Source organism: Bos indicus x Bos taurus, chromosome 18, assembly GCF_003369695.1.
Source record: "Bos indicus x Bos taurus breed Angus x Brahman F1 hybrid chromosome 18, Bos_hybrid_MaternalHap_v2.0, whole genome shotgun sequence".
Classification (NCBI taxonomy): Eukaryota; Metazoa; Chordata; class Mammalia; order Artiodactyla; family Bovidae; genus Bos; species Bos indicus x Bos taurus.
The window spans coordinates 25,784,872-25,798,048 of NC_040093.1; the positions used below are offsets into that span (position 1 = coordinate 25,784,872).

At 41.9% G+C, this 13,177-nt stretch overlaps 1 protein-coding gene across 1 annotated transcript in view; it reads right to left on the reverse strand.

Annotated features, from left to right (window-relative positions):
* HYDIN (HYDIN, axonemal central pair apparatus protein) overlaps positions 1–13,177 on the reverse strand; it is a 347,261-nt gene that overhangs the window by 96,995 nt on the left and 237,089 nt on the right. The window contains 9 exon segments of the mRNA XM_027516055.1: positions 207–401; positions 549–676; positions 905–1,041; positions 1,470–1,597; positions 3,261–3,388; positions 5,033–5,210; positions 8,254–8,391; positions 11,001–11,210; positions 11,460–11,579. Coding sequence (XP_027371856.1) covers positions 207–401; positions 549–676; positions 905–1,041; positions 1,470–1,597; positions 3,261–3,388; positions 5,033–5,210; positions 8,254–8,391; positions 11,001–11,210; positions 11,460–11,579 — 1,362 coding nt within the window.

Genomic DNA, 13,177 nt, shown 5'->3' on the forward strand with positions numbered 1-13,177 from the left:
CAGGATAAATAAGATATTCGCCAGAGAGCATGACCTGATAGGCCCCTGAGTGTCGGGCTGAGGGCTGACATTTTATTCAGGAGGCAGTGGTTGTCACTGGAAGTCTTTGAGCAGGAGGGTGAAATGAAGAGAGTGAAAGCCTAGAATTATAAAAGTGGCATAAATGAAGATGGGGAAAAGGCGACAACGGGCCGAAACTCACTTACCTTGCTAACAACTTGCTTATGGCTCTGGACAAACCATTCACAAGGGACTTGGAGATGATTGGAAAGCTGAATAGTTTCCACAAGGCACTGTCCACACTGAATTGTGGCAAACTCCACTTTTCCACAAGACAGGGTCATACTGGGAACGGTCACCTTGGCTTGGAGACAGATGTGAACTGGTGGCCCTCCAACCACCTAGGGTGGGCATAAAATTGCTGTTACCACATAGCACAGGCTTGGAGGAAGAATCGTGGCTTTGAAATAGCTGGGATCATCACAGGGTGGTCAGTAAGCAGTGCTGGAAGCTGGGGAGGATGAGCTGGACCCAGTGGCGCGTCTTACCTTGATGGGCAGAATGACCTCTTTGTTGCCAACAGAAACATTGCCCCCTTGTGTGTCGAATCGCACTTCAAATGTTTCCGTTTCACAGTAAGGTAGATTCTTCACACGATCTAGCTCAATACTAAAGCCTGGACCAAGACAAACAAAACTTCTTTGTGGGAAGGAAAAGTAGCAATCAAGAGCTGCTCTAGAGAGAGCCTATCTGAGGCAGGACAATCCCTCAAAGAATTGACTAATAGCCCAACACTTCTTTCAGTTGATCCCAGAATAAACATAACCACCTCTCCAGGACAGTACAGCTGGGCACCTTGTCAGAAATGACAGCGTACAATAGGAAGGGTCTCCAGCCTGGTCACCTGTGTCATGAAGGACACGCTTCTCTGCATGGAAGGATACTGGAAAGTGACTGGTGTTGGTGATCTTGATGATGTGGGTTTGGACGTCACCGAGGATGATGTAGCCAAAGTCCAGGATGTATTCTGGTAGCTGGACTCTGAAACAGTGAACAAGCTCTCCTTACCACTCACGTTTCCATATGTGAGACAGGGTGAGGCTCTTGTCTGTTCCCTCTGCAGAAGTCCCTTCTGTGGGGACTTCGGGGAGAACCACCACTCTCTAGAATGGAGGCTAGGAACGAGACACCTCCCCCAGGAGACCACACTTCGGCTTTAGCCCTCATCTCTAAATGCAGTCAGTGCTGGTCCTTAAGCACCTGAAGCCCAGCCTGTCTATTACACAAAGTGGGAGGTTTCTAAGAGGCAGAGACCTGCCTGGCTGGCTGGCTGCTGGAGAACAGCAGATATGTGAAGCAAGTGGATTTCATCCCAACATGATCAACCATTAATTCAGGGAGCACTCTGGTGGAGGGCACCACCAGCTCTGCTACATTCTGAAACAAACATGACAGGGAAGGTCGCTTACTTGATTGGTTTACGGCGACTCCGATGGTAGAAGTCATCCATGGAAGCAGGGACAATTGATTTCTGATGTTCTATGGCATAGTCTTGGACTATAAGTCGCTCTACTTCCATCTGGAGGTGAGCATTTAACTGGAGCAAGAGAGAAGAGCAAGTGAATAAACTCTTTTAGAATATGCATTCTCAGTCGGGGCAATATCACCCCAAGGGGGCAAAAACTACTTTGTGGAGGGAAAGTCAGAAAATCTTAGATATTACAATGGCTTGTGGCCCTCCAAGGGGTCAGAGTACATAAATAGATATACAGTATAACTATGGGGTTAAATTTTTTATTGTAGGATAGAGTGGGCTAAACAAACTGTGCATCTATGCCATGGACTATTACTCAGCAATGAAGTAAGGAATGAACTATTTATGTTAATGGTTCTCAAGGGCATTATGCTGAATGAAAAAAAACATCTCCAAAGGTTGCATATTGTATGATTCCATTTATATAACTTCTATGCTCATAACAAGAGTACAGAGATGGAGAACTATAGTGGTTGCCAAGTGAAAGGGGTGGGGAGCCTGGGGATGGCTACATCAATGTAAGCGTGTAAGGGCAAAAACAAATTAAAAATAAGAGGCTCAAGGGAGTTCACGGTTACTGAGTGGTTAGTATTCTGGACTTTCACTGTTGCGGTCCAGGTTTAATCTGGGAACTGAGATCCCAGTTGTGCGGGACAAGTTGTGCAGCACAGCAAAAAAAATACAGAGGCTCAATTCTCCCTGTTAAAAATAAGGGTGGAGACTTATTCCAGCTTCACTTTTCTTGAGCATTTACTTAAGAAAACTTGCAAGTTCTTTCTTTATCGCTTAGAAATATATATATATATATATATATATATATATATATATATATATATATAAATATTTTTAGATGGTAAGCTTTTTGTCAGCTTCATAACCCAGGAGTGTCTTTCTCAAGGACCTGGGAACCACCTCTTTGACATGGTTTGACATCTCTGTGTCACCATCAAGGAATACAAAGCCCCATCTCCCAGTTTCCATGGGGGGACAGAGTCCAACTTCAGAGGACTCTATCATAAAAACACAAGAGGTTTGTTTTCCCTTTGGGTAAAGCCAATTAGCTAACACAGATGGTCATTCCAATTACCATGTGAGTTCAGCATGAAGTAAGTGTGACAAATGGTGCTGTCTAGTCCTCTTACCCGAGGACTAGTTCTAGTTCTTAAGGACTAGTTACTACTTACTTTGAGAACATGCATATAATGGGTTATATATAGTGGGATTGTATCTGCTTGGCTCCATGAAAGACTGAGATTTCTTTCTGTCTTTGCAATCTCTTAGCAGATTAGCAGAAACATGGAGTACTTTCTACTTTAATGCTTATCAATAATAAAGTTGGATTCTTTCTTCGTGGAGAGATTTTGTGGGTTGGAAAGAGAGTTTGTTTGTAATTCTATTTTCCCTTAACAAGCACAAGGGATACTTAGGAGATGAAACACTTCTGTGTTTTAATTGTGGTGGTATTTACACAAAGCTATACGTGGAAAAAGTGGGTAGAATCGCACACACATACAGATATGCATACACGTGTAGACATGCAGACAGACACACGAGTACATATAAAACTGATGACATTTGAATAAGCTCTATGGCGTGTACTAACGCCAGTTTTCTGGTTTCTATATGGTTCTATAGTTACATAAGATGTTACCATTGGGAAAAACTTTTTTTTTTCCTTGCAGCTTCCTGTGAATCTAGTTCCTGTGCAGAGTGAGGCCAATCTTACCTCAGAAGAATCATCATCAGGCACAGTCTCCTCTGGTGTCTCTAAGTGATACAGAGTTTCACATTTATTGTACTCTTTCTCTAGGTTTTTTCTGGCCTGATTTAAGAAGATTTCATATTTTTCACATCCTGTGGGGATTGGAATTAGAAGTAAATCTGGATGGCTAGAAATATACGAATTATGCCTAAAACATAGATTCTAAGCTCAGGGTCAATAAAATGAGAGGGGAAGTGAACTTTGTGATACCTCACCTACCATGTTTTCTCTGCTTCAGAAGATATTTTGTACCAGAGACCTCACTGAAGTTTATAACATTATGCTTTAGTGAGCTACCGTCTAGTTCTCAAGAACTTTATGGCAGTAACATCCTGAGTCAGTTATGGGGTGACCAACTGGATGCCAGCTTTCTTGATATTTTTCCAGTTTAAGCACAGATGGCTGTACCACTTGGGAAACCTCTCCATGTTGGACAAACCCAGATGGATGGTCACCCTTAGGTTGGTCTTCATGTTTGTTGATTATTTATTAACTAAAAGAATATATTTGATTCAAGTTGCTTTAACTACAACTAAATAAGCTATAGTCCCCCCCGAATCAGGGAGGATGGGCAACGGCCGGAGAAATGTCGGACACCCAAGTTCACCAGTAAGCTAGCACAAATTCAAATGCCCAAGTAGACAAAGTAATTAAAGTGCCTTCTGTGAAATCATAGGAAGTCCTGAGGCTGTGGTAAACTGGAGCAGAGAAAACCCAACTAATACTCAGATTTAAATTATTTTAAAGCTCTGTATTGGTTAAACATGTGTACTGCCATAAAGAGGCCAGATTGGCATCCAGTTTTCAGCCATGAGGCAAAGGATTTCCTTCTTGAAATTGTATGTGGAGCTGGACTAACCTATGTCTGGTTGGAACTCTAGATGGTAGAGAGTAACATGGTCTTAGATTTACTAATATTTGTGTTCATATTTTCAGGAAGCAGACAATTGGGATATAATGAATCAACAGGTGAGTTAGTGACTTTGGGGAGCGGGGTAGGAGGAAAGGCTGAGGTGGGAGACTTAGTCTGAAGCTGCTTAGGTAATGTGGGTTTCAAGGAACTTGAAGAGTGAAAAGTTTCTCTTGACTCCTCATCCTGCAGCCCACGTCAGGAAGAAAGAGCCAGAGTCAGTCCATGGCTCAAAAAGCTGCTTAGTTGAGCTTCAGAATCTGCTAAGACAGAAATACTCTGGTACGGAGTGATGGCTCCAAGAGTTGGATGTTGCCCAGAAAAGCCTTGGCTAGGGATTAATAACAGTCTAAAAAATAATAATAATAACAGTCTAAATTAGCCCAAACTGAGTAATGCCAGCATAAGGGGTTGGAACCTTGGTTGCTTCTCTTTACAGTTTATATTTTGAGAACTGTACTCCTTGCAGTAAAATTAGCCGTAGCCTTCTCAATGGCCAACCATGAGTGACAACTCAGGGAGACAGTGCAGCTGGAAGGAACATGCCATGGAAGAAAAGGCATTTGGAAGTACGAAGTCCTGATCACCCTGTAATTTAATAATGGTGAAATTGGCCAAATGTCTTAATCTGGGACTGTCATGGACATATCTTATTGCACTTATCTCAGGTCATTCAGTCAGCTTCAACTCTTGATATGTTTTGCAACTGAGGAATAACAGAAAAGGAGGACTGCCAAACAAATAATGCAGACTGGCAGCACTCTTGATAAGCAGCTAAAATGCATCCTGTCATCCAGTGGGGAAATATTACAGGGGGTAGAAGTACCTTTGAGGTTCCTGGGGAGATCAAGGCAGATTCGGGGAAAGATTCCCTCTCCACTCAGAGTAATATTTTCTGGGTCCAGGTGGGCAATCTGTATCTGGAAACTTCTTTGAAAGATCTCAGGCACTCCAGGTAAGTAATAAACCTTCAATACTTGCTCTTTATGGGAACTGATAAAACCCTATGCGGCAGAAAGATCAGAGAGAACTTTAAGTAAAATTTACAATAGACTCTTGCTTCCAGTGGTTTGATGCACTGAATAATCCCAAGGGCTTAGTGTATGCCATAGTGTCCACTCACAGTGTCCTCATAGAGAGGAATCTTGGTTTCCTCTCCCAAGATTCATTCCTATTGCAGATGTGAGAAAAAGACAGACAATAGAAAAATAGGAAGCACATATGGGCAGGCATTTCATAAAAGAGGAAACCGGAACAGCAAGTCAACACAGTGAAAGCTGCTTATTCTCATAAGTAATCGGGGAAGTGAAAATCAAGATCATAATGAAAAAAATTTTAACCATAAGATTGGCAAACTTTGCCAAATTTCAGTGAGACTATGAACCAAAAGAAACTCATTTACATCTGGTGGGAAATCACCAGATTTTTCACAGGAAAAATCACCATGAAAACTGTGTTAGCACCTCCTTATAAAGTTGAACAAATGCATAGCCTATGACCTCAAAATTTCACTCCTAGGAAAATTCTCTGTGAAAACTCTTCCGCCTGTTGGCGGGGACACAGGTACAAGAGTATCTGTAGCAGAATTATTTAACAGTGAAACTTGGGGGGGAAATCCCCAAATGTGTTTTGACAGGGAAAAGGAAAACTACCTTCCATGTAGTGGTTACAAAATGAGTAACGTACATTAGTGAAAATAAATGAACTATAGTGACATGCAACAATGCAGACTAGCCTTAAAAACAAAATATTAGGGGGGAAAATTGCACAAATTACAGGTACTGATGACATTTTTATAAAGCTCAAGATAAAGCAAAATCCCATAAAATGAAATCTCCATGAGGGCAGGTATATCTGTATGTTTCGTTTACTATTCGACTACAAGTTCTAGAAAAATACCTGGTCATTGCAGGTGCTTAGAAGTTTTGATAAATTAATAAACTAAAAGTACTCAATGTAAAGATGCATGCATATGTAATAGAACTGTATTTTACAAAGAAAATGACAAACATGAAATTCAGACTAGTGGTTGCAGGCCCAGGGGTAGCCAGAAGGAGTATGAGAGACAAAAAGAGCCTGGGTAGATTGTCGTATATTGAAGTGCATGCACCAACACCCAAGTGATTTCAAATATATTAGTGGTGTCCTGAGTCTGAAGATGGGTGGTAGGTGGGGTATTCATTTTTTTATTATGCGCTATAAGTCAAACACATGTGATATGGATATCTTCTACATACATCAAATATCATATAATAAATCTTTAAAATTGTCAATAAGGTCACAAAATAAAAGCTCTAGGTCAGTAATCAGAAAATAAAAGTGGGAGAATGTTATGGTAAAAAACTACCAGAAAAGGCAAATCAGCCTAGAATATAAACCAGGGAAAATGCTATTATAGATTCATGTTATTTAGAAGTGCTTTAAAAGTCATCTTTGAAGGGGCCTCTAATAATTTTTAAATATATTTTATTGTCTTTCGATGTTACAATGGATGTATATTCTTTGAGGAAAAATTAGAGAATGAAGATAAGAAAAAGCCTGAGTCATGCAAACTTATGGAGTCTTAATGTACACTGACAGATCACTGCGGTTAATCCAGGTCAAAATATTAACTCAAAACCTGACCCCTTGAGGTACCTGGCAAAAACAAATGCAACACTCTTGGTAGCGTCACATTACAATCCAGGGTGAATGAGGCTCTCTCAGGGAGAACACTCTCAGCTAAAGATGACCCCAAGCCAAACATTACAAATCATACAGGGAAAGCATTGATAATGAAAGAGAGTCAACAGTCACATAAATAGGAATAATAATAACTCAATTAGAAAAATTTAAAAGAATGTGCAAAATGACTAGTGATAAATGAAGAAATTAAAATCCCAAGTGAAAGTGGTGAATCAGATGGAATTTCTGAAATTAAGAGAGTAGGGTTAAACAGATTATACTCAATTGAAAAGAAAATTAGGTAACTGAAAGAGCTGAGGTAGTTATATAGAAAACAGTATAGAGAGATAAAGAGTAAAGAGACACACATGTGAAATATAGGTTAAGAAACATGGACAGAGTGAGGTCCAACATATGTCTAACGTGTGCTTTAGCAGACTAGAGAAAGACTAGAGAGAGCAGGGTAGAAGCAATACTTTAAGAGATAAGAAATGAAAGACACAGGTCCTCAGAAGGAAGGTGTGCTGTGTACTTAGTCGCTCAGTCATGGCTGACTCTTTGCAAACCCCATGGACTGTAACCCACCAGGCTCCTCTCTCCACGGGGATTCTCCAGGTAAGAATACTGGAGCCTGCCAAGCTCCTCTCTCCACGGGGATTCTCCAGGTAAGAATACTGGAGCCTGCCAAGGTCCTTTGTCCATGGGGATTCTCCAGGCAAGAATACTGGAATGGGTTGCCAAGCCTTCCTCCAGGGGATCTTCCCAACCCAGGGACTGAACCCAGGTTTCCTGCATTACAGGCGGATTCTTTACTGTCTGAGCCACCATGGAAACCCAAGAACACTGGAGTGGGTAGCCTATCCCTTCTCCAAGGGATCTTCCCAGCCCAGGAATCAAACCAGGGTCTCCTGCATTGCAGGTAGATTCTTTACCAGCTGAGCTACCAGGGAAGCCAGAATGATGGAATGAACATATAACCAAGAAAAAGATACAGTCATGATTGCTATAAAATGTAGAGAACCAAATCACAGTATAAACAACATACCAAACCTTGTGAAAGACAGCTACTGTGCTACTTTAAAAGATGTGATGTTAATATTGTGAATTAATATTAATAAACAAAGAAGAATTCAAAGTAAAAAGCATTAAAGGGAAGAAAGTGGTTATTTAAAATAGATAAAATATACAGTCCAGGAAGAACACTTAATAGTCATTAAATCTTGTGTCTTCAATAACACAGAAATAAAAAATGTATAAAATGAAACTTTATATATTGTTATATACCATTTTATATACTCCAGGGTGTGGCTTACAGGTTTGAGTGTGGGCCCCTCCTACCATGATGGGTGGCTGTCATGGGTGGGTGTGGGGTAGGCTACTTACTGAGAGAGGCTGGATGAGTGGCACTCCTGGTAGAAGGTTGTCTGCTGAAGACTGGGGGTCAGTCAGAACCCTGAACTCAAAGCCAACTTTCCCAGTGTTCTTGAGAGTGATTTCTTTCTCTGTGACCAGGTCGAACAGCTCGAGAGGAGAAAAAAGAGATGAGTGACTCCCCTGCCGCCCACCCTCTGAGATTCTGGCATCATTCTGACCAAGGTGGATAGACAAGCATGCCTCACATACATGTATTTCATTTTCCATGAGGTGTGTGCTGTGTACTAAGTTGGTTCAGTTGTGTCTGACTCTTTGAGACCGCACGGACTGTAGCCCGCCAGGCTGCTCTGTCCATGGGATTCTCCAGGCAAAAATACTGGAGTGGGTTGCCGTGCCCTCCTCCAGGGAGTAGATGAGGGCCAATCCACATTTTAGTATCACAACCAGGTGCCTACTGGGTGGGAGGAGCACTGGACCCTGCAGTCTGGCTCTAGTCTTAGGTCTTCTAACAACTAATTTAGTTTAGTACAGCTGTGGGTAACCTCCCTAGACCTCTGTTTCTTTACCACAAGGAATTAATATTAGAGGATCTTAAAGTAAGCTTTTTTACATTAAGAAGATTTGGATAAGATTTGAGTTCAGAATTCTAGAGTGAATGTTTCTATTTTTACAGAGAGACATGGGAGTAATAGGCCAGACATGTTCTTTTTCCTGAGATTTTGCTAACACAATCCAAAAGGTCCAATAATCACAAACTGAAGCCACGTAAGGGGCTCTTAGAATAAACAAGGGCAAGAACTAGCTGGTTCAAAGGAAGTACTCTGAGCTGAGCCAGAACCAATCACCTAGAAGACCTTGGAGATAAGGAGTGAAAGAGAATTCTATTTAGTCAACATGATACACAAAGTGTCAATAGGTGTTGGGTGAATTTGATTTTCAGCACAGTCTTTAACTTATTAATATACATGTACACATGCAATTCAGTAATAATACATGCTGCTGCTGCTACTACTGCTAAGTCACTTCAGTCGTGTCCAACTCTGTGCGACCCCATAGACGGCAGCCCACCAGGCTCCCCAACCCGTGGGATTCTCCAGGCAAGAACACTGGAGTGGGTTGCCATTTCCTTCTCCAATGCAGGAAAGTGAAAAGTGAAAGTGAAGTCGCTCAGCGACTTGTGTCCGACCCTCAGCGACCCCATGGCCTGCAACCTACCAGGCTTCTCCATCCATGGGATTTTCCAGGCAAGAGTACTGGAGTGCGGTGCCATTGCAGTTGCTATATAATGGGGAGTCTAATCCCCATTAAAATTTGGTAGGAGATACAGTATCTGAGTACATAACACTAATTCTAACTGGGAAGAGAAGCTGTACAGACATAGAATTGACAATTATTCCAAAGCAAGATTTAGAAAGTAAATTATATTATTATATTATGGCAAAGACTATACTTAAGTATAGCCAAGAGAATGTAGTGGAGGAGGAAGGTAACAGAGGGATGGAGCTGAGCTGGGTCTTACAGTATGTGTGAGTTTGGAGTTGGCAGAGTGGAAAATGAAAGGGATAATACAACAGGAAAGAGGCAGGCAGGAAGGGCTGGGGTGCATTAGGGCTAGTGGGTAAACCAGTCTGACTATAAATGAATAAATGGTTTATAATGGGAAATCATGAGAAATAAAGTTCAATATACAGGGAACATCAATTAATAGAGGGACTTAGGATACCCTTACTCAGGTGGAGGAACCTGGCTCTGATCCACAGAGTAACTCACGATTGAATGCATTCTCCGATCCAGGCATAGTACTGACCAGACACTAAAGAAACCATAACCACTTGGTGAAATAGGAATTGCTACCCCATTCCCATTTTATAGGTGAGGGGTGCTGAGACTTTGAGAGGTTAGGTGACAGTCACAGTCAGTAGGAAGTAAAAGTAAGATAACCTCCCAGTTCTTCTGACCACAAAACAATGTTTTCTTCTCTATGCTGCTTTTCCAAATGCCGCTGGGGTTAACTGTTCAGGGATTGATGGCATGAAAATGTAATCTGGCGGAAATCTATCTGACAGTGATATTTAGATGGGTGATAGGTAGAAGCCAGGAATGCACTGTAATCCCTTTTCTCATGGGTCCGTGGACCAGCAGCGTCGACATCACCTGGGAGCTTGTTAGAAATGCAGAGTCTCAGGCTCCATCATGGACCTACTGAATCAGAATCTGCACTTGAACAGGACTCCAGGTGATTCGTACACACATCATAGTCTGAGTAGTAATTTAGGCATAGCTTGATGAGATCCTGGAGTGTGATAACTGTATTGGTGACAGGAAAGGAAAACCAGCTCAGAAGAATTATGCTTGATGAAGAAACAAACCCTGGAGGGTGTAAGGATGTGGGGAGGCGAGGGACAGAGTGCAGTGGAAAATTCCGTAGAGGTCGTAAACTCAAGGGGCTGAGAAAGGAGGAGTCCTACGGAAAGAAATAAAGAGCCTGGAATGGGCTTTTGGATTGAGAATAAAGATCCAAATTTTAGGGTCTAACATGCAGAATTTGAGGATAAAATAAGAAAAGCAAAGTGAAAATGTCTGGCACGTGGTTGGCAGTAGAAGGATGATCAGGGTTAGGAAGCAGATTAGGGATCAAGGACACGGGTGATGGTGAGACTATGAAGACTGAGGTTCCAGGAGAGATGAGAGCACAAGGACTATGACCAATATTGAAGGCAATCCCAGAAAAATCTCCTCCCGATGGCTGGCAATACCTGTAATCCATAGTTAATATCCTTGGTGTCAAAGGAGTAGTTGACCAGGGAGGCCTCTCCCCTTAGTATGATCTCATAGGTGGGTCCTCCTTCCACTTCGCACAGAGCCTTAGCCTGTGCAATGATGTCACAGTGTCCATAGAAGGTGAATGATATCTGGTGGCTACTGTGTGGCCGCAGCACTCCGTAGAGGGGCAAAATATCAAACACCTGCAGAGAAAGTCATTCCACAGGAAGGTCTTCTGCAAAGGGTAGGCTCAAGTTCAGCCAGCTTACAGACTGACTCCTCACTTTACCTTGCTTGATTCTACGAAAGGTGACTAACTCAGCACTCTGAAAATATATGATGATAAGGCAGTAATGGTGCTTGGGAAATTTTCAATTTCTAACTTGGGGGCAGGCGCTCAGTAAAAAGAGTTAATATCAGATGACTTTAGGGCCCATGAGGTGTTAACTTACTTCTTCTACCCCAATGGAAAACATTTCATCCCGCTCAAAGCTCCATGGGGATTCCTGAAACTCCCTGTGGCTCTGGTTCACGTCTGTTCTTTCCGTTTCAGCGGAGTTCATTCTCGATCCCTAGGGATTCGAGGTGTGAGGAAAAACTTGTAAGCATTCATAATTTGTCATCAATGTGCTTCTCCCCTTCACTGACAGAACAATGAAGTAGGTTGAATATATTTTAAAATAGCACCTTTCCCCTCCCATCTGCCCCCTGCCCCCCACCCATCCCCTGCCCCCCGCCCCCCATCCCGAGATCACTGGGCAAGCGTCCAAGATGTATGTACAAGGATGTTTACTGCAGTGTTATTTATAAGAGCAAAACTCTGGAAGTAAACTAAAGGCCTATCACTAGGCAGGTAGGGGGGTCGCTTTAAGTGAAGTGTGTGTGGTACCTCTATCTGTGGAGGATGATGCAGTGTGCATTTAGGAACCAAGGATGACGTGCATTACTGATATCATCAGTAAAAACGCAGTTCCATTTGTGTAATATTTAGTTCAGTTCAGTAACTCAGTTGTGTCCGACTCTTTGAGACCCCATGGACTGCAGCAGGCCAGGCTTCCCTGTCCATCACCAACTCCCGGAGCTTACTCAAACTCATGTCTATCGAGTTGGTGATGCCATGCAACCATTTCATCTCATATGTGTGACATTACATATGCCTAGGTATCACACCTGCAAGTGTGAGTGTGTATAAATTAACTCAGATTTTAATATGCAAATAGAGATATCTGGGAGGGTAAATGCTAAAGTTTTTCTATGAATGGTGGGATTTTGAAAATTTTTGCTTTCATTTTTCTATATTGTTAAATTTTGATATTTGGCAAAACTAATAGAATTATGTAAAGTTTAAAAATAAAAAAATTTTTTCTATGACATCTTAAAAATACATAGAAAGGTTAAAAGATCAAAATACAATCAATCATTAGGTTATTCTGCAGATTTAAATATATATGTGTGTGTGCACAGTGTGAGTATATACATTTATATTCTGATTTTTCAGTTAACATTAGAGCATGACTGACACCTTCCCATATGACTAAATATTCTTTACAAGCATAATTTAAAATACTTTAAAAAACAGAAAATGTAGTATTTTTACTTAATGTATCAGTTCAGTTCAGTTCAGTCATTCAGTCTTGTCCGACTCTTTGCGACCCCATTAATCACAGTACGCCAGGCCTCCCTGTCCATCACCAACTCCCGGAGTTCACTCAGACTCACGTCCATCGAGTCAGTGATGCCATCCAGCCATCTCATCCTCTGTTGTCCCCTTTTCCTCCTGCCCCTAATCCCTCCCAGCATCAGGGTCTTTTCCAATGAGTCAACTCTTCACGTGAGGTGGCCAAAGTACTGGAGTTTCAGCTTTAGCATCATTCCTTCCAAAGAACACCCAGGGCTGATCTCCTTCAGAATGGACTGGTTGGATCTCCTTGCAGTCCAGGGGACTCTCAAGAGTCTTCTCCAACACCACACTTCAAAAGCATCAATTCTTCGGCGCTCAGCTTTCTTCACAGTCCAACTCTCACATGCATACATGACCACTGGAAAAACCATAGCCTTGACTAGACAGACCTTTGTTGGCAAAATAACGTCTCTGCTTTTGAATATGCTATCTAGGTTGGTCATAACTTTCCTTCCAAGGAGTAAGTAAGCATCTTTTAATTTCATGGCC